Below are 25,674 nucleotides of genomic sequence, written 5' to 3'. Positions count from 1 at the left end.
CGGAGGTGGAACTTAATGATTTTCTTCAAATGTCATATTAGGACTTGTGTTTCAGTGACAAACTGAAGGAACATAGAATTTTTCTCATGAGTGTTGTAACTCTTCCAAGTACTACATTTGAACTTGCGTTTGAACTTATGTTTCGTAAACAAACTTTGAGAACATAGAAATTTTCCGAGTGCCATATTTGAACTTGGTGTTTCGTGATGAACTGTGGAAAACTTACGGTATTTCCGAGTATTACGTTTGGACTTGTATTTCGTAACGAACTGTCGGAACATAGAATATTTCTGAATGCCACATCTGAACTTGTGTTTAAACTTGTGTCATCGTAACAGACTGTGGAAACATAGAATACCCATGCCATATCTGAATTTGTTTTCCTCTCGTGAAGTTCCGAGAGAACCTAGAATTTTTCAGTGCCATATTGAACTTATAATTTCTACATCATAATCATTTTTCACAGACAGTGTCAGACTCTTTCCAAGTGCAGTTTGACTTTAATAATCATCTAATGACATTGCTGAACAGTCTTCAAGTACACGTAATTTTTATTTCTACACTGAATAGGACATTTCCAAGTGCCATTAAATTTGCTTAATTTATTACGAACATGCTAATGTGTCCTGAACTTGCATAAACTGTGAATATTGCGCTCAATATTGCGTTCTGATTATAAACTGACGAAATACTTAAGTTAGGAACTGTGATGATAAAGATTACGGATCTAATGGAACATTCCAGTCTGTCATGCCAATACCAATATTAGCGGACTTACTTGACATTATAATTTTCCCAAGTATTAATTCAGCTGACATCCAATATGTGGTCAGATATCCAGTTTAATTGTTTTATTTCAAGTAATAATTTATGAACCTTGGTGATTCAACGAGGTGTTTGAATCAAGATTCGAGTGTCAATTACATTAACATTCGACATATTCCACTTGCAATGAATAAATGAATGCAATATTTAAAGGCCCATGTTAATTCATTTAACAGCACTACGAGTGAGTTGAATGCCATATGGGGGACTTGCGTGCGCATCACGTCACGCCTTGCCTCGCCTGCCAGCATTATCATGCGAGATCGAACCCCGCAACGTGTGCACCTAGAAATTCGAGAACTCCCAGATCCTCTAGAACTTCGAGAAATTCTAGAGCGTCGAGAACTTCACATCCAGTACGGGCGTGGTTCCTGTCCTGACCGTGTCCAATAACCATCCCGGAGTCCGGAGATTCTAGCCTGCTACAACCCTTCAACTCAACTTGTGTGAAAGGTGATATGAATTTGTTTCCAATGAACAATAAAATCAAATTTTTACAGAAATATAAGTTTAATGAACTAATACCCCTCTCTGTACCAACTCCAATGTTTACGTACCGCACCCTTAGAAATCTTCCATGCTCTTCAAGCTAGTGTCAGCGGCCCCAAAGACAGACATTCTTTTTCCTGGTACAATATATATATATTTTAAATTTACATAAATAATGTTACATTATTACTATGTCTTAAGCGGGACACGTCAAAAACATCACAGACAACTTAACTAAACACAAAACACATGTTTGAAGCTCACCAAAAAAATAAGCTAAAATCGGGAGAAATAACAGAATAATCGGGAGGCGGGAAAAACTGTCGAAAATTGGGAGTCTCCCACCTAAATCGGGAAAGTTGGCAGGTATGCATTATCAATTCTCCACACGCATAAGTTCCCCCTTCTCTGATCACAGCCAATGACCCTTCCGGCCACCTCTCCCCAACCCACACCCCTCCACGCAACACATACAGATACAACACAAGGCGTACAGCGTTGGCCACTGCCAGTCGGACAGAAAGCGTCATAGGAGCAAGCCAGCTGCAAGAGAAACAAGGGGGTGAGTAAGATTCCGCTTACTTCCCCATTTTATACTTTATTTACTTTTATTGGAGTCAAGAGTCTGGAAATTGTGGACAGCTTTAAATACCTAGGAAGTGAATTAATGCAAAATGCTACAGTAGACATGGCGATTAGCAGGAGGGTACAGCAGGGCAATGCATTCTACCAAAGTGTAAGAAAACTTGTTTGGAGCAAAGAAGTACCAAGGAAAAGTAAAGAGATGATGTACAGAATGTACTATGTACCCATACTGACTTACGCAGCTGAGACTTGGACTTTGACTAGCAGGTAAGAGAGTAATATTTAAGCCAGCGAGATGAAATTCCTAAGAAGTATGATAGGAAAGAGAAGGAAAGACAGAGTGACAAATGAAAATGTTAGGAAGGAAGTTGGAATGGGAAAGCTAAATGAGAGAGTTGAAAAGAATAAACTAAGGTGGTTCGGACATGTAAAGAGGATGGAGGAGAATAGAATTCGAAAACAGATGCTGGATGCAAAGTGCAAGGGCAAGAGATCAAGAGGAAGACCTAGAACGTGGATTGAAGCAGTGAAGAGTGGCATAAGAAGATGAAATTTAGATTGGGACAAGATCGTGGAAGAGGAATGGTGGCAGGAAAGAGGAAGATGGAGAAGTGCCATAAATACCCTGACCCGGCAGAAGCTGGATAAGGGGAAGTGATGATGATTATTACATAAATTTCACAATTAAGACACTTTTCTTATTACAGACTCTCAAACCACCACTCTCAGGCCTTTAATGAGCAACAAGATCCACCACAACTGAAAGAACGATCTTGAGAAGTCCCCTCTTCCGACCCACATAACAGCAGGCAGCCCTGTTTTACCTAATTTTAATCTTCACAAGGCAACGAAGAAAAACAGTCAAACAACTGACTACATCAACAACATTCCACAAAACCACAATTGAATTTTCATCTCAAACACTAACATAACAAAAAGAAAGTGACAATTAAGTTTCCATTGGTTGCACACACGTTGGGCATTATAGACTGAACAATCCATGCCAGACCAACGTCATTATAAGTAACACTGGATTGAACCGAACGAGTTTGGTGTATATAATCAAGTTCTTGAGGTGTAACAATCATGTCAAGGATGTTTTTATAAAATGTATAGTAATGTGCAAGCATAACTTTTCAGACAGAGCAAGTCATGTCAGCCGCATGTTTCTATAAGACATATAGCATGTATAAGTATAACTTTTTAGACAGCCATTCATGTTAGCCCAACTATTTTAAGCACTTTACCATAAAAAAGCCTAGGATCCTAGCAATTTTGATCTTAGATATTAGGAACAGCGGCTGAAGATGCTTAAAAAATAGGCAAAACATGTTCCGCTTAAGACATAGTAATGATGTAACATTATGGAAATTAAAAATAAATATATATATAATGTATTAAAAAGGTGAACCCTCGAGAAACATTCTTTCAGAAAGTTAAATGGAAGCATGTCGAAAAACCACATCAAGTGTTTCCGTATCCTTACTGCATAGTTTTTATTCACGTATTCAGTAGTAGATTTTCTCACTTAGCACATTCTGTTTCCTTTTCCACTACAGAACTGTCTTAACAAGGTTATACTGTATATGAAGTTGACTGAAATCAACCAAGTTAATGCCAGGAAGCCAAGCACCAGAGTAATTTTGGCATGAATAGTACTTGAGACATCAGGAAGAAATTTGCACTATTTGTATATACCTGCTTATAGAATAATGACTGACACAGAGCATGACCACTTATATAAGGATGTAAACAAAACTTAGTTTAGAGCAATAAAATCATTCTAGTTTACACTGTTGCTTTATTAGAACATTTACCTTCCAAATGTCTCTAATTTGATCCTAGCAATTCCAATACTGTCTGGGTATCATGTAATATAATTTGCAGCCATGTTTCTGACTTACCCATAATGAATGTGAACATGTACTTTGAAATGATAATTGTGATTTCAACACCCTCTAGTTAATAACAGGTGTTCTTACTTTCTCAAATTCTTACTTGTTTTTAACACTAGTCACTTCAGTGGACAATCCAGTAACAAAGTATGCATCCAGGGAAAAAAAAAAGCATATCTAAATGATATGGCAATTAACCAACCAGGTTAATCACTATCCAATGCCACAAATTTAAATGCTAATGTCCAAGTTGTAGGCAGTACAATTTTGATAGTCGAAATAAGTAAGATTCCTAGTAGTAACAAATGGAAAGTTGTGTGAAAATGGAGATATTATTGGTTACAGACAAGTTTAACGAGAAAACTCAGTGTCTTACAAGGAAACTGATGAAGTAGAAAGCTTGTTAGGTTACATATCAAGAAAACTGATCTACAAAAATTCTATGAATACTAGAAGAGTTGCTGCAGCATATTAAGAAATCAGAAAACACAAAAAAATGGAAACTCAAGAATCCTGTATAGTTGCTTTCCACAGATATCATAGATTTTTAAATTTAAAACCAAGAAATACCGTATGTTCTTTATTTCTAATGCTATATTTCTGTAGTTAAGTGTAAGAGATCAACATTACAAAAGTTGCTCTAAAATTTAATTTACTTACTTTACAATATATGGAATGGTAACGGCCAACATCCTTCGGACTGCCATATCTGATTTTAACATGTGGTGTGATAACTCTCCTTCACCATAACCAGATGAAGACACCAATATTACTTGCGTTAGCAATGAACGACCAATATCATCTAATTTATCACACTGCACACAGTGCTGGTGGATTGGCTGACAAAGCCGAGAGTGAACACTCAAAACAAATTGATGAGTGAGAATTTTCAAGAAGTAATTATGATTTCTGAAAGAAACAAAGATCAATTAAAGTAATGTTTTTATCTTAAACAAGAAGGTAATGTAATATAAACTGGAAGGCATGCTAATTACAAATTTCTGAATCAGGTCTTAAAATTATATGAAGCCAGAGGAAAATTCAACAGCATGTGAAAGACAGTAATTTGTCCCTCGTGCAATGATGTCATTTAACTTGCTGAAAGCTAATGATGTGCTTGATGCACCCTGATGAACTCTGTGCAAAACCCATTTATCAACCCAACATCAACGCCTTTGCTTCTTTTTTAATAATAATGTTATAGTTTTTATGTCCCACTAACTACTTTGATGGTTTTTGGAGACGCTGAGGTGCCGGAATTTTGTCCTGCAGGAGTTCTTTTATGTGCCAGTAAATCTACTGCTCTTTATAGCTTGGGGTGAGCTTTTTTTAAAAATATATATTTTATAAAGTTATAATATGCACCACAACATTAACACTTGCCAGTACAACAAGCACATGGAATTGTTTCCAATCACTTTCAAGTTTCCAAAATTGCGGAAACTGACACTGGGATCATAAAAATTGGTATCATAAAATTCACATCTTTCTGGTTCCAGTAAATTCTTTTTTTTTTTCCTATTTGCTTTACGTTGCACCGACACAGATAGGTCTTATGGCGACAATGGGATAGGGAAGACCTAGGAATGGCTTATTTTAATTTAATGCTTCTTGCAACCATCAGTAACTTTTGCACGATGCAGGAAAGAGTATGTTGGCTGTACTATCTTTCAGTTTTATTTCTGAGAAGAAAATTAATGTGCTATACATCTAAGTACGCTGCCCATCTAAAGTGTAAGCTATAAAGAATAATCTAGAAAATAACAAAAGAAAACAATTTCATAACAAAAACAGAAGAATATTACCTGACAATACGGCGCAGCACTCTAGCAGCTCTTGGTAACGGATTCTGTGTTAGAGTTATGTAATCTAAAAGAGTAATTAATGTATTATGGACAGCTAGATCTTCGACAGGAGTTTCCATATGCGAAACTCTTGACAGGAGATTTAGGATAAGACTTTGATCTGAACCAGCATTAACATTCTCACAGACAGTAGACACAGGTTGTAATTCCGGTGAACTGCTTCGTGAATCACATTTGTCACTCTGTAAAACATAACAACATGAAATCATCACACGACAGAATACAGAAACAATTCAAGCTTAAAGTACTTGCATTAAAACCATATGTTCAATATTTAAATTAACTGAGCCAGACTAGCAAAACTTTTCCATGTCGAATGAATACATGAATCAATCAATTAAGTACCGTATTTCACGGCATAATCGTCGCCACCGCGTAATCGTCGCATCCTTTATTTTCAATACAAAAATCGGACTTTAAACCTTTAATTACGTAATCGTCGCACGTCCAAATTTTGTTCACTAATCTGGTTAAAAGGTAAATGGAACTGCAACGTAAGTTGCACATGAATGCGCAATTTAAATACGTGTATGGTTTATGGGCAATTTGGCAACACAGTCACGTTTGCGACATGTTGCACAACGTATAAATAAATAATACCGGTATATGTACGACGCATGGCTTACCGGTAGACTATCGGCAGTTTGACAACGTGGTCGCGAGACAGTGTACTATTTATTCACCACCTACATATTATGAGTTCCCATTTGAAATACGTAAGGCTGTAAGTTATCGCTTATCGGCAACGTCGCCAGGAAATACCGGCTAGGTAGGTTGAATGGACCTCGAACCAGCCCTCAGATACAGGTAAAATTCCCTGACCCGGCCGTGAATTGAACCCGAGGCCTCCGTGTAAGAGGCAAGCACGCTACCCCTACACCATGGGGCCAGCTCGTGTTATTGCGCACGACGTGAAATCCAAGACGATAACGCAGATTTCCACGGAATTATTCAGCCGAATTATTTACGATGTCCCAGTTGTCATCGCTAGACTCTTATCTTACTACTACGTCATAAGTGTCCGGGCATGGGATGAAAACATTTATCCAAGCAGTCAAGATAATTATTATCCAATGCTATTAAAGTTTTATTTTATAAACTCGTCAGTAATGTAATGTAAAATCATCAATAACTGGGAAGAAATATTAACCTAATTACCGTATGTTTAAAAGAAATTGAAAAAAATGAATGTTTGTTACTGACGTCTCGGAATACAGTCAACTATACAGTAGATCTACACCGCGCTAGCTAGAGCTCCGGTTTGCGAGCTTTGCGCAAGCGCAGTAGTGTGTCGCAACCAACGAGCTAAACTGATAAATTGTTGCATGCTTCCTTGCTGCCTAACAGTATTGGCTGCTCTGGAATGGACAGATCACAGATGCATTTATTTGTTTCAGATTTACGTGATTACTGTAGACATGTGTGCGCGAGAACTTAAGTTTTTAATTTGTGTTTTGGGTGTTTGCAGAAATAATTTGTTTTAATAGTGAACAATTACGGAAAGTCATTTATATCGCAAAACATTAACATGTGAATCATTTATAAGCGATTATGTGTAAATATAGAAACTATTCTGCGGGCTTCAAGCTAAGCGTAATTGCCTTCGCTGAACAGCACGGGAACAGAGCTGCAGAAAGAAAATTTTCTGTGAGTGAAAAGTTGGTGCGTGACTGGCGGAAAGTAAAAAACAAGCTAAAAAGCACAAACCCTTCTAGACGCGCGTTTAGAGGTCCTAAAACAGGGAAGTTTCCTATAAATGACGAAGAAGTGTTTAGGTACGTCAGTGAAACACGTAACAATGGCTGCAGTGTATCATATGAAATGTTACAAATTAAGGGACAGGAGGTAGCACGCAAACACAACATACCGGTAACTCAGTTTAAGGTGACTCGTGGGTGGATTAAGGGGTTCATGCGACGACACAATCTGTCAGTGCAAAGGAGAACAACACTAAGCCAAAAGTTGCCTGCTGATTACACGGACAAGATTGTAAATTTTCACCGATTTGTCATACGTTTGCGCAAGGAAACTTCGTACTTGCTTTCTCAAATCGGTAATGCCGATCAGACTCCAATCTTTTTTGATATGCCTCGCAACAGCACTATTGCGCTAAAAGGATCACAGAGTGTATTAATGAAAACCAGCGGTAGTGAGAAGTTGCGATGCACGGCAATGCTAGCCATTACAGCTGACGGGAGAAAGTTGCCGCCTTACATCATTTTCAAGAGGAAAACGATGCCTAAGAATATACAGTTTCCCCGTGGAATTCATGTACGAGTGCAACCAAAGGGTTGGATGGACGTAGAACTCATGCTGGACTGGGTTAAAACTGTGTGGAATAGAAGACCTGGTGCACTACTAAAACAACCAGCTCTGCTTGTTTTAGATAGTTTCCGAGGTCACCTCGTGAACGAAGTGAAGCAAATTCTCACTACAAATAAGACACGACAGATAGTCATTCCTGGTGGCCTAACATCTGCTTTGCAGCCACTAAGACGTATGTGTTAATAAACCCTTTAAAGACCACTTACGTTGATTTTACAACGAGTGGATGATGAGCGGCGATCAGCAATTGACGCCCGCCGGAAATATCAGGCGTCCACCCTTGGACTTGTTATGCTCATGGGTGAAGAAGAGTTGGGATCTTATACCACCTGAACTAGTCTCCAAGAGCCTCAAAAGGACTGGGATTTCGAATGCACTAGACGGTTCCGAAGATGACGCAGTGTGGCGGGGAGACGAAGAATCTGATACTGGTATTAACAGAGGTGAGGACGGCGCATCAGATAGCGAAACCTGCGATAGCGACACCGAAGATTTGGAATAAATTGCGTACCGGTAAGTCCGCATTTCACAACAAAGCGATAATTTTTTGCAAATGTAATATTTTAACTTTAATACTCAAATTAATGACAAATTAACTTAATACGTTCATTTTTATTTTCAGGTTGGAAAAACGTTCGCCGAATTGTTGCGAAAAATTATGAATTTTGTTTTAGACTATTTTAATTATTTTGATGTATAAACGCGAGTATTACGTGCATCTTAAATTTGTATCAAATACAATTTAGTTATAAATACATTTTTTGAGTAATACAAATACTGGTATTAAATATTCATCGTATAATGGTCGCACCCTACAATTTTTTTCGAAAATTTCGGTATAAAAAGTGCGACGATTATGCCGTGAAATACGGTAATTCATTCATAAATATCAAATTATACACACATTTGCTGGTTCCTCTGCCTTTTCTTCTTCGTGGATACCTTCTTCCAGCTCCTCGTCACTTGAAGCATCGTGGCAAACAGGTGAGTACATTTCAGGCCAGTCACAATCTGTTGAGCTGTGAGATAGAGGAGAAGAGGCCCCTGACATCATATCATGGGGAGGAGATGCTGCTGATAAGGCCCATGTTTTGTAAGGTGGGGGAGAATCAGGAGACATCTGGCAACTTAAATTGCTTGGACTCCAGTCTGCTGTAAGAGAATCTGACCATCTGGATGGACTTGATGTATGGTCTAGCATACTTCCTGTATGCTTGAATTCTAAGGAACTGGGACTAATTGGACTGCCTTTTTCTCTACTCCTGCAGATATAATCACATTGTAAATAAGAACCACTTAAGAAGAACATTATGAAGAACCATATATGTATAGGAATTTAAAGTTATAATTGATATGTAAACTATCAGTAAATAGGCTTAAATTGCATAATCATTGCATTCTTAATCTTTTTGTGTGTGTAAAAATACATGGTGTGACTATTATGTGACAAATAAATTAAAATGCTAATAATTGGTCACCACATCTTTTAGCAATCAGCTTACATGTACAGTAAAACCTCATTAAGACATTTCTGCATGAGACAAGGAAAGAAAAAGTGTTAAATGAGAAAATGTACCATTGAATACGAGCCCAAAAATAAATTCAATAGGGATATGAAAACACTTGATATGTTTTTTTTCAACAGGCGTGCATTTTAACTCATCTATATAAGGGATACAATGTAAACAATATTTACCCATTCAGTAGATGAGAGGAGAGTATTAAAAGGAGAGAAAATACGAGAGAACAAACATGAAAACCTTATCCAGTGGGACTTATAAGAATAAAAGTGCATTAATAGGTGTGAAAAACACGAGACAACAAATGTGAAATTAGCATTGGGGCCCATAAAGTAATCAATGTATTATTGCTGGTCACACTCTTTCTTTTAAAAAATATAATGTTGAACCTTATAGTTCGGATCAGTGAGTTATTAAACATTGTTTTCTGATCACACTCTTCAACCATATGTTATTTGGAGGTTACACTGGCCCATGTGCAAAAGAATGCTTCCTGAAGGTGTAATTTACCCCGTTAAAGTTCAGGAATTCAAGGCCTTTTGGCATTTTCACAACATCCCTTGACCTGCTCCCCGAGGTGAAAGCTGTTATCTGTGTTGGAAATCATATTCCTTTGACAAGGGATGACAAAGAACATTTTCAGCGCTAGGAAAAATGTGATCACACTAAGCAGTAATAGCGAAAATTTGTGACGCGATAAGCGAGGTTATTTTAATATAGATTTAATAACGATGTGAATCGGGACTTCAAAATTACGACGTGCTAACCGAGAAATAGTCTTGATGAGGAGCGCACTAATGAGGTTTCACTGTATTTTCTCGTGTCTGATTATATTGTGGAAAGGCTATTCCCACGTAAATTTGTAGCAAAAATTTACATTATTCTACTGATGCTTGAAATATGTTTTCATATAAGGTTAATTGTTGTGGTAGATTAAAAATCTGAAAAGGGAGATGGATAGATTAAAGTTAGATGTAGTTGGTATAAGTGAAGTACTTTGGCAGGAAGAACAGGAATTTTGGTCAGGCAACTACCGAATTATCAACACAAAATCAAACAGGGGAAATGCAGGAGTTGGTTTAATAATGAATAAGAAAATAGGGCAGCGTGTGAGCTACTATAAGCAACATAGTGAAAGAATTATTGTTGTCAAGATAGACACCAAACCAATGCCTACCACAATAGTGCAGGTCTATATGCCTACTAGTTCAGTGGATGATGAGGAAATCGAAATAATATATGAAGAGATAGAAGATTTAATACAATATGTAAAAGGTGAAGAGAATCTAATTGTGATGGGAAACTGGAATGCAGTGGTACGGCCAAGGAAGAGAAGGTAATACAGTAGGAGAATTTGGATTGGGACAAAGAAATGAAAGAGGAAGTCGGCTGGTTGAATTCTGCACTGATCATAATTTAGTCCTTGCCAATACCTGGTTCAAACCCCACAAACGACGGCTGTATACACGGACGAGACCTGGAGACACTGGAAGGTATCAAATAGATTTCATTATGATTAGGCAGAGAATCAGAAACCAGGTGTTGGATTGCAAAACTTTCCCAGGAGCAGATGTGGACTGTGACCACAATTTGTTGGTCATGAAATGCCATCTGAAGTTGAAGAAAGGAAGGAATGCAAGGAGATGGGATCTAGACAAGTTGAAAGAAAAGAGTGTGAGGGATTAATTCAAGGAACATGTTGCACAAGGACTAAATGAAAAGGCTGAAGGAAACACAATAGAGGAAGAGTGGATAGTAATGAAAATTGAAATCAATAGGGTTGCTGAAGAAATAATAGGAAGGAAGAAAAGATCAACTAAAAATCAGTGGATAACTCAGGAGATACTAGACCTGATTGATGAATGACGAAAATATGAGAATACTAGAAATGAAGAGGGCAGAAAAGAATACAGGTGATTAAAGAATGAAATGGACAGAAAGTGCAAGGTAGCTAAGGAAGAATGGCTGAAGGAAAAGTGCAGGGATGTCGAAGGTTGTATGGTCCTAGGAAAGGTACATGCTGCATACAGGAAAATCAAGGAAACATTATAAAGAATTAATGGATTAGGTTTATGGTAATAAATTCCATTTTTAACTCTTGGCTCTTTTTTGGCCACTGTGCTGAGTGGCTCAGACGGTTGAGGGGCTCACCTTCTGACCCCAACTTAGCAGGTTCATTCCTGACTCAGTCCGGTGGTATTTGAAGGTGCTCAAATACGTCAGCCTCATGTTGGTAGATTTACTGGCACATTATTATGTGGATATGGACTAGGTGTCTATTTTATAAAATATTTTAAATCATCAGTTTAATATCATACCAACATTAATCATTTCTTCACAAACATTTTAAACAAGCTTTAACTGTAAATTATCAATTAAGAACTCATAACAATTTTCACATTGTATAATACTCATTATTAATATTATATTTTGACAAAAACAATCAGGATCCTGATTTTTATATTTTAGGTATGAGTGTAAAAAGGCTGATGATGCCCTTATAATGGGTGAAACATGTCCCCTTCAAATTTCAGTATAATAAGATGTAAATCCTAACTTTAGGAACTCAATTGGGTTGATCCTAAGAAATTTTAGTAATATTTTTTAAACTGATAACAGAATTCTCTGTAGTTTAGATCATGCTGTTCAGTTTCACATGTTCATATTCCGTTATTCCCAGGATGATTAAGCATAATGCAACTTTGTTCCAAGTGAATGCAACTTGATTTGTTTAAAGTTACTGTATATTCAAATTTTAATTCTTTTTTGCTTTGTTTCAAAATCACTCATTTTATTCAGTGCTTGTAGATGGCATAAAGGAACTCATTAGCATTAGTGCCAAACTGTGACAAATCAATTCAATATTTTTCAATCTTTAAGCAAACTTTTCTTTTGGAACCCCCTTTAATCATCTACAGAAATAAGTGACATCATAACAAACCATATTTCGAAAATGAAAAATTACATGAATAACTTTATGACACTATGAACAATAAATACTTACCAGTTTTCCTTTTGAACAGCAACAAAACTTGGACTACTCAAACGAAATCGCTTCGTAGCTTTCCAATTTCCACTATCATCACATTCTTCTTTGTTTATTCTAAAATTAGAACTGTCATCCATATCATCATTTTCAGATTTGTGTGAGTGCTGATGTGTTCGAGATCTCTTAGCATTAGGCCTTGATTCAGGGGGAATTACACTGTGTACTTTCCCTTTTACTTTCACAAAGTCATTCAATCTAGAAATTAACACCTCAACTAGACCTTCCTTCAGAAGTTCCTGAAGACTTATCTCATCATAGATAAAGTGTGCTAAAGCATGAAGAGCACGTGATTTGTAGATGTCCACAGGAGAATCTCGATAAATGGCTAGAATGATTGGTAACCCACCAGCTCGACGAATCTTTGCACGATTCACAGATTCTCGACTAAATAGACACAAAGTTGATACAAGCGCAGAGCAAACATCTGTTGTTGCTGCAAAAAAAAAAAACAAGAGCTTGTTGTCATAAACAATATTATAAAATACAGATAAAATGTTGCTACATACAGGTTTCTACAATGAACACTGTTTAGGTTAATTAATTAGTTATTATGAGTTGATTAATACCTCAAAACTGTGCACATTAACCAATGCAAACCTTAAACTACCCAGTCCAGCATTAATTATTTCATTATTCCTCCCCTGTGAACCATGTGATCCTGCTGTGTTGGGGAGGCTTGTGTGTCCCAATGAAGCAGGTAGCCAAGCCGCAGGTGCAACCATATCGCATGGGTATCTGTCGAGAGACCAGACCTTTTTTTTTTTTCTATGGGCTTTACGTCGCACCGACACAGATAGGTCTTATGGCGACGATGGGATAGGAAAGGCCTAGGAGTGGGAAGGAAGCGGCCGTGGCCTTAATTAAGGTACAGCCCCAGCATTTGCCTGGTGTGAAAATGGGAAACCACGGAAAACCATTTTCAGGGCTGCCGATAGTGGGATTCGAACCTACTATCTCCCGGATGCAAGCTCACAGCCGCGCGCCCCTACGCGCACGGCCAACTCGCCCGGTGAGAGACCAGACTAACGAATGGTTCATCGAAAGGTGGGTAGCAGCCTTTTGGAAGTAGTAAGGGCGGCAGTCTAGATGATTGACTGATATGGTCTTGTAATATTAATTAACACGGCTTAGCCATGTTGACAATGCTACACGGCTGAAAGCAACGGGAAATTACAGCCGTAACTCCCGAGGACATGCAGCGCTCTGTATGAATGATGTGCTGATGATGGCTTCCTCCCGGGTAAAATATTCTGGAGGTAAAATAGCCCCCCATTCGGATCTCTGGATGGGGACTACAAGAGAGGGGGCAATCATCAGGAAGATGGAGTCGGAGGGTGGAATGTTAGAAGTTTGAATCATCGTGGTAGGTCAGAGAATCTGAACAGGGAGATTGATATACTAAAGTTAGATGAAGTTGGTATAAGTGAAGTACGTTGGCAGGAAGAACAGGATTTTTGGTCAGGCAACTACAGAATTATCAACACAAAATCAAACAGGGGAAATGCAGGAGTTGGTTTAATAATGAATAAGAAAATAGGGTAGCAGGTAAGCTATTGTGACCAGCATAGTGAAAGGATTATTGTTGTCAAGATAGGCACCAAGCGAATGCCCACCACAATAGTGCAGGTCTATATGCCTACTAGTTCACCGGATGATGAAGAAATAGAAAGAATATACGAAGAGAGAGAAGATTTAATACAATATGTAAAATGCGACGAGAATCTAATTGTGATGGGAGACTGGAATGCAGTGGCAGACCAAGGAAGAGAAGGAAGCATAGTAGGAGAATTCGGATTAGTACAAAGGAATGAAAGAGGTAGCCGGCTGGTTGAATTCTGCACCAATCATAATTTAGTCCTTGGTAACACTTGGTTCAAACAGCACAAACGACGGCTGTATACATGGATGAGACCTGGAGACACTGGAAGGTATCAAATAGACTTCATTATGATTAGTCAGAGATTCAGAAACCAGGTGTAGGATTGCAAGACTTTCCAAGGAGCAGATGTGGACTCTGACTGTTGGTCATGAACATGAAATGCCATCTGAAATTGAAGAAACTGAAGGAAGGAAGGAAGGAAGGAAGGAAGGAAGGAAGGAAGGAAGGAAGGAAGGAAAGATCAAATAAGAAACAGTGGATAACTCACAAGATACTAGACCTGACTGACAAACGACAGAAGTACAAGAATACAAAAAACGAAGAGGCCAAAAAGGAATATAGGCGAATAAAGAATGAATGAATTAGGTTTAGGGTAATGAATTCAATCTTTAACTCTTGGCTATTTTTGGCTGCCGAACTGAGTGGCTCAGACGGTTGAGGCGCTGACCTTCTGACCCCAACTTGGCAGGTTCATTCTTGACTCAGTCCGGTAGTATTTGAAGGTGCTCAAATACATCAGCCTCATGTCGGTAGATTTACTGGCACATAAAAAATTTAAAAAAACTCCTGCGGGACTAAATTCTGGCACCTAAGTGTCTCCGAAAACTGTAAAAGTAGTTAGTGGAACGTAAAGCATATAATATTATTATTATGAATCTTTTTAGTTCTTTTAACTCTCTTACAACTTTTTGTTTCTTTATCTCTAGTTGCTTCTTTTATCCTTTTTGCTGTAGACTGAGAGTTTCTGAAGAATATGGTGCCTCTGTTTTAATCAATGTTATGCAATGTTGAATCTTACTGTTCCAGGAGAGGCACTCGGTTTCCATTTTCTGAATTCCTGACATGGATTTCTTTATATCATCATTCTCTGTGATCTATTCACCTAGGTATTCACTTGGTAGATTCTATTAACACCAATGCTAATTTCCTGCAACACAGTTTGGATGTCTGTCATAAATTTCTTTCTTTTCATATGATATTTGAAGTCCAATTTTTGCTGTTTGCTCTTGTAGTATAACAATTTCTTTGTGTGCATCCAGGATGTTTTTGACAAATAGTGCCATATCATCAGCAAAACCTAAGACAGTAAATTTTAATATCTTTAATGTCTGGTCGTAAATGGTGAAATGGAGCACCTGCTTTTCTCCACTCTCTGGCCACTTTTTCACGAACACGATTGAAAATTAATTGAGAGAGTCCAGCCCTTGTCAGACTCTGTATTTATTTGAAAAAAAATTGTGACTAAATTCACCCATAAACTTTAGCTATCATTTTGGTGCACATTTTCTGGATAATATGTCTTACTTTTTGATGAAGCCCAAATTCTGTTAAGACATTCAGAAGTGATTTTGCGATGTATGCTGTCATATGCTTTCTTTGAAATCAACAGATGTGGTAACGTAATTTTTGTTGACTGAATTACAGAAATGTTTCAAGTTACAAATATGCTCTACAAATGACCTTCCTTTTCAGAATTCAATTTGGTATTCACCAAGTTCTTGGTCCAGTTGATGCTCAGCATAGTTGAGGAGGATTTTTGAAAGAATTTTGTAGGTGAGATGTCCATTATGTCGTAGGTAGAGGCACCTGTTTTATGCAAAGCGCAAAATCACAATTTTTTGTGAAATTGAACAAATTTGACTCAAAATGCGAAACTGTTTACCTTTAAGCAAAATCACAAAATAACTGACGAAATTATGTAGAATCACTCTTTGATCCAAGAAGCATAATGAAAGGTGATTTAGAAAATGATGAATGAACTGTCTCATCTAATAAAGCAAATTCCCATCCTATGAGAACTTTCAGCACAATAATAATTAAATTCAACATCAGAATATATTGAACCAGATACAGTGTTTAGGGATAAAGCAAATTCCCATCCTATGAGAACTTTCAGCACAATAATAATTAAATTCAGCATCAGAATATATTGAACCAGATACAGTGTTTAGGGATCTAGTTAGTAGTTTATGTAGAGCATTAAGGATATCGATATGACTGCCATTCTTCTTTCCCTGAAACCAGACGATGGGCATTTTGTGGAAGCTGCAGTGAAGGCTTTATGGATCCCAGTCCTTAATGTTGATAGTGACAGGGCATTTCAACATATTGTAATATAATGTCTAACAGGAGAACAGCTCTGATTCCCAGGAGTATCTCAGTCTTTTACAGACTGATGTGTACATTTTGTACATAGGTTTAGGCCCTGCTTGTTAAAGTGGCAGGATATTATTTCCTAAACATCCGCGCTTTGATAAATGTAATGTTTTTTGCGTATATGTAAAAATAAAATGTGATGTTTTACTACAAATATGCTATCAACTATGTTTGGTTTAGTTTTATTGCTGAAAAAAGTTACTGAGGAATTAAAATAAAAATAGCAAAAAGTATACTAAAATAACTTTTTTTTAAATTATCAAATCAAAGTTTCACCACAATCAAATTCCTCTAGTCATAGATCCAGGTATTTGATTTCGACCAATCTGAGAACTGCAAGTCCCCTCTACCAAGGAGAGGTAAGATTTTCCACATCTCATACTGTTTATTTCTTAACTTGCCTCTAAGTTTCCACATGTTTGGTTCCTCATCGGTATTGAAATCCAGACATTTTAAACTATCTTTGATTTCACCCTCGAAATTCCTAGACTGTATTATAAGTCTCGTGCACTTTCTGAATATCCATGATGTTTACACAAACATTCAGGCAGACAAGCACACAGATGGATAAAAATTGAACTGAACCTACTTTCGACTTTTGCATACCTAATCCGAGAAGAAACTGTTGAAGTGTTCGGTTCAGAGACTAAGACATATAGATTGAATAATAATCTTGATGAATATTATATTTACTTTCTCAATAAAACTAAGAAAATATTACAATTAGTTTATAAAAAAAAATAATTACTGGTAATAAATTCTTACCTAAAGTATTGAAATTGTGACCAGTAAGTTCTTTCACAACAATCCTCACTGCATTTGCAATTCCCAAAATAAGCCTAGCATTAGCATTGTGACATAAATTGCTTATGCAGATAATGATGGAATCCTTCAAGTGAACTTGATCAACCAATGAGAGTAGGGAATGTAAATCCGAACCACGTTCACATATCTGTAAAACAAATATAATACAACATTAGGGTAATACATGTGTTATAGATATCTTTTGGGACCTACAACACACTGGACATACACAAGTAGATAAAATCTATGTTTAAACAATCCTATACAAATAAATTTAGATATATATATTCTGGTAAAATTTTCATACGGTTAATTTTAGGTCTTTTAATGATGATCTAAAGATTTCTTTAGTTTCAGTATCAGTCTACCATAACTCACAACAGAAAAACTGATGGTCACAACCAAACTTCATATCTAGAATATATCAATTCAGGATAGATTCATCTTATTAAAAAAAAAAAAAACCTCTCAGCTAGGGGTTCATAGGAAGATACAGATATTTTAATTTCCTGCAATTAGAATTAGTTTTAGGAGAAAGAAATACATGACTAATTTTAACTGATATCTAATTTTTAAACTTCCTTTTTTCTATTAATCCTTTTCCACAAAGTGAGCCATCAGTTCAGTACAGTACGATGTTTTGGGAATGTGTTTGTTTCCAGCATTTAAAACATATTACATACACTTCCAACAGCATTTATACTGTTTCCATGCGATTTGGATTCCACATAAAATTAGAGGTCTGTGGCTATGATAAAATTTGAAGTTTGTAATATCTGAAGCCATCTCTTTTCAGTTTTGATTCTAATTTACAACTGTTAGGTTCTTCAGTCTGCTGAAACTAATTTTAAGTAATAGATTTATAAACTATCTGAACAAGGAAACCTTTGGTAACGTATTAACAGTACTATACTGTAAATGAAAAAGAAACAACTTAAAATAGAATGACATGTTTCATTCTTTAGAGAACATTATCAGATTCTTTCAAATCACACTCATATATTTAGAAAAGTATAAATATTTCTGTTTATTACTGTTTACATACATATGAACTTGAAATCGGAATTTATCTTAATGAAGTCCTGTTTTCTCTCCACTTTAGCACAAAATGTGGAACTACTGTACTTTGGATTTTCTTGGAACTTCTTTGTTCGACTATTCACCCCTCACACTCTAGTAAAAGCTATTTGCCTGTTGTACTCCCTTTCCAGTCTCCTCGGTATCTTCCAATCTTCTGCGATTACACTTCAGGAACTTTTCAAAAGTTTTTTTATGAAATAATAAAAACTGTTACTAGTCACAAATTTTATTAAGTGATTTACTCCACTAGGCCCTACGCGTTTCAGAGACATTGCTCCGTCGTCAGGTAGTGAAATGGTTTTGGACATTATTTCTTCTTGAGCTTTGTGAATACAGTAGTAAGATTATACGAGGCGTGTTTTTTAAGTAAGGTCCGTTTGAAAATAAGTACACAACGAAAGGGTATTTCAAAAAAGTAAAGTTATTTTCAAAAAGTACATACTTAGCTCTATTTTTCGACATAGTTGCCAAGTTTGTTCAAGCACTTATCATACCTCGTAACCAATTTTAAAGTACCCTCTTCATAGAAACTTGCCGCCTGCTCCGATAACCAAGAGTTCACTGCCGTTTTCATGTCGTCGCCATCATTGTAATAGTTGCCAATGAGGTGACGTTAGAGGTAGAGGAAAATCGCTCAGCACAAGATCAGGACTGTAGGGTGGGTGGTCTAAAACTTCCCAGCCAAAACTGTCCAATTAATCGCGGGTCTGACCTGCAGTGTGAGGTCTTGCATTGTCATGGAGAAGGACAATTCCCTTTGTCAGCATGCCGCGTCTTTTGTTTTGAATCGCTCTGCGTAGCTTTCTCAGGGTTTGGCAGTATGCTTCTACATTGATAGTGACTCCTCGTTGCATGAAGTCGACCAACAAAACACCACGCCTATCCCAAAACACCGACGCCTGATTTTGCGCTGGGACAGAGTCTGTTTGGCCTTCACCTTTACACGCGAGTGTGTGTGTCTCCATTCCATGCTCTGTTGCTTCGATTCGGGCGTGATATGCAAAACCCATGTTTCATCTCCAGTTACGATCTGACTCAAGAAGCCGTCACCTTCATCGTCATAACGAGTCAAGAACTTCATCGCACACTCAAATCTTTGGTTTTTGTGGTGCTCTGTTAGGAGTTTCGGGACCCAACGGGAGCACAGTTTCCTAAACTTTTGGTGTTCAGAAACAATGTTGTAAAGCACTGATCTCGACACGTCAGGAAATTCGTTTGAGAGACCTGTTATTGTGAAGTGTCTGTTCTCACGAATCTTCGCTTCAACTGAAGCCACCAAATCGTCTGTAATCAAAGAAGGGAGACAGGAGCGGTCCTCATCATGGACGTTGTCACAGTATCACCGTACACTTCGCAAATCTGTCGATGAATTTCTGCAGCAGACAGGTTCCTTGCTGACAAAAACCGTATCACTGACCGAACCTCACACGCAGCGGGCGATTTGATAGTCTTAAACATTTTGAAAGCACAGAACAGAACCATACAGGTTAGCTACAGAGCTGAAACTGAGCACAGTTGTTCCCGAGGCATGCCAGAACATGACGCACACACTCGTTGCGATATGCGCACGAACTGCTAGTGTCTACAACAAAACGGACCTTACTTAAAAAACACGCTTCGTACAAATCATGCCTCACAAAGGGAGGACTCAACTTAGTCCAGAACTAGTGAATTATCAAAGGAAAGAAATTTGTTTGAATATCTAATTAGGTATGCAGAGACAACAGGGCCAACGTTCGTCAATATCTCACACTGTTGTGAGGCAATCTGGGGAGGTAGGATGACTCAGCTGAGACAAATTTAAGGACAACTCTAATCTGGGCCTCCAAAAAACAAGTTTTCAATGAAAAAATGTACATGACAAACTTTCATCAAAATCTAATTTTAATACCTTTTGTTTTACCAACAACAGACTGAGAAAAAAGTCCTAGGGGCCAACAAATAAGAAAGAGAGTATGATGGGAGTATGATGACGTGCATTTACCAGCTGGCAGTGTACACGCAGTTCGCGCGCATATCGCAACGAGTGTGTGCGTCATGTTCTGGCATGCCTCGGGAACAACTGTGCTCAGTTTCAGCTCTGTAGCTAACCTGTATGGTTCTGTTCTGTGCTTTCAAAATGAAGAGTGAAGCAATATTGTTAGTTTGGTAGTGATGAGTATATGCTGTTAATAAAAAATAATGTATTTAAAAATTACAAATCTCAAATCATGAGAAGAATTGTCACGTAATTCATTAATCCTTACACGTTATAATTTTTATGTTAGGTCCATACTGAAATGTACGTAAATACAAAGTATGTTACAAGTGTTATTTTAATATCCACCTTTCCTTTCATTAATCACTCACATGTTAGGTATGTTATTGTAAATATTTATTCCAGATACTGAAGATCTCTTCCGCAGGTGGCTTTTTCCTCTATCCTGACCCTCACAGGTGGGATCCTTGATAGTTTTATGACCAGTTGCATCCCAGTACTTTTCTGAATGTCACGTTCACCACACGGTGGATATGTGTGCATGATGCGTTCCTTAGATGTGCACAACAGCTAATAAACGGACCTGTATTTAGAGTGTGCATTAATTTATGATTCTAACCTATCAACTGACTCTACAAGGCAAACAAATACAAGATTTAACAGTAAATTCTATTATGGGTTCCACCTCAAACACTAAGCCCAACTGTACAGGGATAAGCAATGTTTCATGCAACCATTATATGTGGTTCTTAGTTTAATACTAAGGAGCAATGAAATATTACTAATATAAAAATTATCTTCATAACTGGAGTATCTACAAGTGTGGGAAGCAATTGGACTGCAAAGTTTCCTGCAAACAGTTTTAAATATGAACGAGGTGGAAGGTAGCAGGCGACTAATAGGTGTGTTATGCACGCCTGTGAAGCACCGTGGGTACGGACTCAGGTTCACAGTGGGAGATGGTTGGTTCGAATCTGCTTGGGATGGGTTTTGATTTACTCGCCAGTAGCAATAACAGGCAAACAAATCAATTGCAGGATGACCCCACCAAGCTTATTACACACAGATAAGCCATTCTACCGGCAATTATGATACACCAAGGATCTCACATTCATGATGGATAGCTGCTCTCATTGAACAACAAAATCTAACCGCAACAGAGACTAGACGACGCTATGGCATCCCACAGTGTATGGAGATGCATTGGAAAGACATTTTCAAGAATCGGGAGACATAAACCGATTCCTGGCAAGTCTCAAACCAGAAACAGGACAATTGCTTGATCACTAAGGCCCTTTCTATCCCGTTGGTGAACACCATGCAGCTACACAAGGCTGTGCGTTTCTCAAGCAGCTCAAGTATGGCTTTGAGATCCCTGAATGAGGCAGGGTTACAATCCCAGCAAGCGGCTAAGAAACAAAAGCTAATTGACGAGCAGATGGTGTACCGCCTTACATTTGCTGAGGACAACGTTCTACAGTGAAACCTCATTAGTGCGTCGCTCATTAACACATTTTCCCGCTTAGCACGACGTAAATTCAAAGTCCCAATTCTCATCGCATTAAATCTGTATTATAAAAATACCTCACTTATAGTGTCACGAATTTTCGCTATTACCGATCAGTACGATCACATTTTTCCTAGTCCTGAAAATGTTACTGTATTTGTCATCCCTTGTGAAAGAAACGTGATTTCCAACTCAGGTTACAGCTGTCGCTACAGTTGCGTAATTACGGAAAACGGCCTTCCTGAACTTCACAGAATAAGTTGCACTTTCAGGGAGCAAGTCGTTTGCCTCACGAATGTTCAGTTTTGCTTGCCAGCTAGGTGCGAGATTGCTGAATAGCAAACTGAGCCTATTGGTGGTTGTATTTTGCATTCCATTCAGAAGGTAGAAATTTATTTTGTGTTAGTTGAGTGGTACAGTGAAGTGTAGAGAATATTTGTTGCATGATATGGTAGCCTATCTATATCTGGATTAGAAACAAAATCATGTGAAATTGACTAGCGTGGTGCATATTTGTCTTGTGATAGCCTAGTTATGGATACGGAAAATGTAAAATTCCTTAATAATGAAGACAAAATTAAAATCTGTCAGAAAGTGGACACAGAGGCCGCGAATGTTCGCACCTTCAAGTTTCGACTCAATCACTCAAGTTGGTCGGTTTTGTTTGATTCAAAATGGCGGCCTAAGGTACTCCTAGCATTTGATGGTCGAGTGTAACTTCCAATTCATTGTCCAAGAGTGTGACCAGAAAATAATGTTTAATAACCCAATGCTCTGAAATAAAAGGCTTCTACTAACATTTGTTTTAGAAAGAGTGTGATCAGCAATAATACTTCGATATTTTTGTTGGCCCTTTTGCACATGTTTTCATATTTGTTGTCTTTTGTCTGGCCTTTTTTTTTTTAAATTTGTTCTTTTTAATCCCCACTGAAAAGATTTTCATAGGTGTTTTTCACACCTTTTAATAGTTTCCTCTCATCTTTAGAAATGGTAGACAGGCCTATAGTTTTTACTGTACTCGCGGATACATGACGTAAAATGCCCTCATGTCGGAAAAAACGTATCTAGCGTTTCCATATTCTTGTTGGATAGTTTTAATTCGTATGTTCATTAGTATGTTTTCTCGCTTAACATGTTCATTTTTCTTGTCCTCTGCAGAAACGTCTTAACGAGTTTTCACTGTATGGGATTGGTTGAATGTCATTCTCCAACAAGAGCACATTTTCCTCGGTGAACAATGGGCTGGTATTCACCCTTTCGGCATACAACAAAATCCAGCATACATGGCCAAACATTGGCACTCTGGCTGTGTATCTGTTGCATATTGTGATTGAATGAGCTTTCGGATAGGATTGTTGCATAGATTCGAACAAAATCTCACCACAGGGCAATGCTGCACATTTTAGAGAATATTATGGTCACTCCCAAACGGATACTTCATCCTGTTGGTGTTATACAACTTCAGCAAGACCGATCTACATGTCCCGATTAGTTGAGGAATGGTTTGCAAGGCAAGGTCACGACGAGCTTAATGACTAGCCTCCTTGTGGGTAGACATTAATTATCGAGAATGTGTGGTGGAGACCTGGTTCAATCCCATGCCAAATATGAATGACGCCCTCTGGCTGTGGCCTGGGACGAGATATCAGGTGACGACAATATGTATGCTTCTGGTCTAATCGATTCCATGGCTACATGCCTGGAAGAGGTCGTGCACAATGGCAGTATGTGGTCCTCTCGCTACTGCACGACCCTGTTCAAGATCACAAATAAGCCCACCCACTAATAACAGCATAATAAAACAAAGGAAGTTCCATGACTCACTACATAAGTTAGTGTAGGATAAAAATATTTAAACCTACCAAGACTCAAACTCCTGACACCCAAGGTGAGCGGTAGAACTCATGATTTACACATATATGGAAAAGAAAGGATTCCACCTGATCAATACAATTTTTTATACTTGTAGTTCTTACAGTACCGGTTTCGGCCTATTTGGCCATCATCAGCTGCCTAATGTTGATGTTTTGCATGAATTACATTACGTTGTCCAAAGGGAGATGCCATCTTTGATTGGCATATCCGGATATGTCTAATGGGGCATATAAGTTATGATTTATGGTTTAAATTGAGGTACGTAAGTGTAAATGTTCTTGAGGTTTAAATTGTGATTATAAAAACTTAACCTAAACTTAAGAGCTAATCAGTTGTACAAACACATAAAACGCATTAAAATATGCTAAAAACATATGTAAAGCACCGATTAATTTATATGTTTATGTCTTGCACATATCTTCTTCTTTCTTGGTAGAGTCTTATGGCTATGAATTATATCAGTTGATGCTAGTGCTCGTGAACAATAATATAAATAAGTCTAAAACTTGATGAGTTAAATTATACATGTCTTGCGTATGCTTTCTTCTTGTAATTATCATGCTGTTAATCGTAGATTTGCGTCGGTTGATACTATATTTGTAAACGATGATGGGTTTCTATGATGTATTCTATTTAGTTGGTTAATAGCTAGGTGTATTATAATAAAACACTTGTCATTAAAAGGTCCAATTTAGCTTTGTGGTGGGTAAAATCTTGTTCGTTTGAGTTAGAACCATACCATGAAGACGTAGTCTTGTTTTGAGTATGATTAAAAATTCTGACAGCAGTGGTAGTTCCTTTCCTGTCCATATTTATGTTCTGGTATTATGGTTATCTGTAAAAGATAAGTACGTTATGAGTGACGGATTGTGGACTGAAGGAATGCCTGAAGACGTGTGTGAATTAGAAAGTGTACTTACTGCTGTTGTTGTGGTTGGGTAGAGTTCTGTTTCAGAACTCTCTGCGTACTGCTGCGGGTTCGTCTTGGGGTTATGCCAGCAGTGATGAGGGATGTGGACGGAGGGATAGGGGGATTGGTTGTTGTGGGTTGGCCGTGTCGCTTAGTGGTTTTGTGGCACGTGTTGTGCTCCGTTTATTGATTGTTTTGAGGTAATCCTTTTTTTTAGGGCGGGAATGACTTTGTTACCTATTGATTGTTTTGAGGTAGTCGTTTTTTAGGGCGACTTTGTTTTAAAGATAATATCAGTTTTTTTCTGTAATATCATTTATATTGAAATTGGGATTAGCGTATTGATCTAAAGAAATGTTCATGAAACTGTGTTTATATTCTTCAATGTGTTGGCCTATTGCTGAGAAGTGGTTATGCTGTATTGCGTTTAGCTGTTCATTATACCGGATTATGAAATTTCTGCCTGTACGTCCAATGTAACTTGTTTTGCAATCATTGCACTTGATACGGTAAACTCCTGATTGGTTATATTTGTTATTGTTGTTAACAGTTCGAACATTGTGTATGATATTGGAGCTATTGTGCATGGTTTTAAATGCTATTCTTAAGTTGTACTTTTTTAAAACATTAGTTATGGGGTATATGTGTGCGTTGTTGAAAGTGAATGATATGTAATCTTTCTTGGGTTTGTCTATTTTTGTTAATTTGGTTTTGGGTTGGGAGTTCATTCTGTGTATAATTTTATTGACCATTTCTTTACTGTATCCATTGTGTTTGGCTATGTCGTAGATGAGTTGTAGTTCATTATTTAAGTCTTCTTTTGATAATGGTATATTGAGGGCTCTATGTATCATGCTAAATAAGCTGCTCTTTTATGTACGTTGGGATGGATGGAATTGGTTTTTATGGTGTTTGAAGTGTGTGTGGGTTT

At 37.6% G+C, this 25,674-nt stretch overlaps 1 protein-coding gene across 1 annotated transcript in view; it reads right to left on the bottom strand.

The window, feature by feature from the left end:
* Positions 1-25,674, bottom strand: part of Rnb (R and B) — a 76,142-nt gene that overhangs the window by 32,125 nt on the left and 18,343 nt on the right. Inside the window, exons 4-8 of the mRNA XM_067149486.2 lie at positions 17,355-17,541; positions 12,509-12,986; positions 8,889-9,246; positions 5,600-5,841; positions 4,455-4,703 (exon numbers count right to left, since the gene is read on the bottom strand). Of these exons, the coding sequence (XP_067005587.2) occupies positions 4,455-4,703; positions 5,600-5,841; positions 8,889-9,246; positions 12,509-12,986; positions 17,355-17,541 (1,514 nt within the window). The remainder of the gene's footprint in view (positions 1-4,454; positions 4,704-5,599; positions 5,842-8,888; positions 9,247-12,508; positions 12,987-17,354; positions 17,542-25,674) is intronic.

The sequence above is a fragment of the Anabrus simplex genome, chromosome 6, assembly GCF_040414725.1.
Source record: "Anabrus simplex isolate iqAnaSimp1 chromosome 6, ASM4041472v1, whole genome shotgun sequence".
Taxonomy (NCBI): domain Eukaryota; kingdom Metazoa; phylum Arthropoda; class Insecta; order Orthoptera; family Tettigoniidae; genus Anabrus; species Anabrus simplex.
This window is presented reverse-complemented; position numbering and strand designations above follow the sequence as displayed.